The 2,059-nt window shown below is 47.7% G+C and overlaps 1 protein-coding gene across 1 annotated transcript; it reads right to left on the bottom strand.

Annotated features, from left to right (window-relative positions):
* Positions 1-216: 216 nt before the first annotated feature.
* TGAM01_v203613 (hypothetical protein) lies at positions 217-1,766 on the bottom strand (the record flags this gene model as incomplete). The annotated part of the gene is made up of 2 exons (XM_018808537.1): positions 217-224; positions 284-1,766. 2 exons carry the CDS (start codon positions 1,764-1,766, stop codon positions 217-219), a joined length of 1,491 nt encoding a protein of 496 aa, XP_018658318.1.
* Positions 1,767-2,059: the final 293 nt, after the last annotated feature.

Below are 2,059 nucleotides of genomic sequence, written 5' to 3'. Positions count from 1 at the left end.
GCATATATATATATAATTTAAATAGCTTATACATTTAAATCCATTCTCCGCCGCTGATCTATTATCTCCAGAAGACTTCTAAGAGCCTTATCTTCATCTTTCATTAGGGTCCCTGTTGGGTCCAGCTCTGGATCCAATTTCGGGTAATCATCAAGGGTATATAAATACCTATCCTTTGATTCTAGCCATGGACTAGGGCCTATACCTATATTGTATTCAATATACTGGCACTGGTGTTGCCTAGCCAGCCGGAGCCCTTCCCCATTTTTAAAGCGCTCATTACCTTCAAAGTATTCATCGCTTTCTTCATCAACAACTGGGCAATCATACCATCGGAAAGCTGCGCAATCATATGAAATGAAATCACGTCTGTCGCTCGACTGAATCCATTCATCAGACTCAATGGCACGATCGAACCCATAGTGCTCCCACCAGGCACCGTGACCCATTCGAAAGACTCGAAGACCCTTCATTGAGTCTCTCCAGCGACCAAGTACATAGTCCCATCGAAGAGGGAAATAAATGATATCCGGGTTATACGTCCCTCCCATAACGACTTCTGGGAGCGGGTACAGATCATCTGTGATGGCAATAACCTCTCCAGTAATGACGTTAGTCACTTCCGACTCCCCGGAGTTCATGGGTTGGACCATTCGAGCCTTGTATAGGATGGGAGAATCATCTAGATAAAGCTCTTCAAGCCCGCACCGTCCATTTTGGAGCCCTAAGGAAGCGATCCAGTCGACCTGCCACTCGTGGGTGAAGATATAGTTCCCTAGAGCCAGGATCCTGAGATTCGGGAAGCCCGAGCCCGGACCCGAGCCCGGATTGACGCAACGGAAGTCCATCCTGGGAATCCAGCCCCAATAGTCACGGCAGTATAAAGAAAGAACTGTCAAGTTCATGGCAAGCGATGGCATCAGCCAATTGTGGGGCAGATTCTTCATGAGATTATACTTCTCTGGCCGATATATCGTGCTCTCCGGCGAGGCGTTATTGGTTTGGACCGTGAACAGAATTTTTAGTTCAGATATCTGAGAAGCTATAACCCGGCGAAACGTGTCCGATTGGGTAAGGCGCGGGTCGTCGAAGTCTCCTAAGTTGCAGATTGTCAAACAAACCGACGAAGGTGGGTCATGAATAGGAGCCGCGAAGCCCTGATAGTCGTCCTTGTAGAATGCTACTTCAGGGTCATCTTCGATGTCCAGAATATCGCGATCGTCACTAAGATCAAGCCCTTCATCCACCTCACGCTGATTCTCGGCAGACCATGTACCCTCGAGGCAGTGGAAGATGGTGTCTAGAATACGGAACCGGATATCAGGCGACTCTTCAATAGCCATGCCATCAAGCAGGTCTTCATCGTTGTCCTCCGGCCCACAGTACTCATTGAAGTTTAAGTTCAGGATTTCCAGCCTCTTGAAATAACGCACGAATGGAAGGGCCGCCATGAATCTCCAAGGGAAAGTAAAATCGTCATTAGCATGATAGCTAAAATCGTCCTTGCTAAGGGTGGTGTCACAGGTTATCTCGCGGACGCACGAGCGGAGCGCCTCGGACCGTGCAATGTCAACGAAGCGAGTGCCCTCCTCCTGGGCAAAAAGGCGTACATGCCGAAAGGCGCGTTCGGTGGCCAGAGCACCAAGAGATCGGTTGACCAAGCGAAAATTCAGGAGCGTGCCTCGTGGCACCATGGAGATGATGATGGCTAGCACGTCTTCCGTAAGTAGCGGCCACGAAGTGTGCTGCTGCTGCATCATGGTCATGGCTTATCGAGAATAGCGGAAGTGTTTGTTAATTTGAGAGAGAAATTGGGAGGAGAGAGGATTGAAACTATCTCAATGATGTTAAAATTAAGTGCAATTGGTAGTAAGACGGAAGTTATTTAACCTTTTGAGTTAAGGTACAAGTTTTAAAGGACACTATCCCCACTGCTGCCTACAGTTGCCTGCAGTGGGTCTGCAAATGTTAAAATTAAGTGTTGCCCTTGAAGATAAGCGGGGATTCAACTGTTGTAAGTTTTCAATGTTCTAGCCTAGCTTATTTATAATTGAACTCG

This window comes from Trichoderma gamsii, assembly GCF_001481775.2.
Source record: "Trichoderma gamsii strain T6085 chromosome Unknown Scaffold_9.2, whole genome shotgun sequence".
Taxonomy (NCBI): Eukaryota; Fungi; Ascomycota; class Sordariomycetes; order Hypocreales; family Hypocreaceae; genus Trichoderma; species Trichoderma gamsii.
Note: the sequence above shows the minus strand (reverse complement) of the source record. Positions and strands in the feature narration are given on the sequence as shown.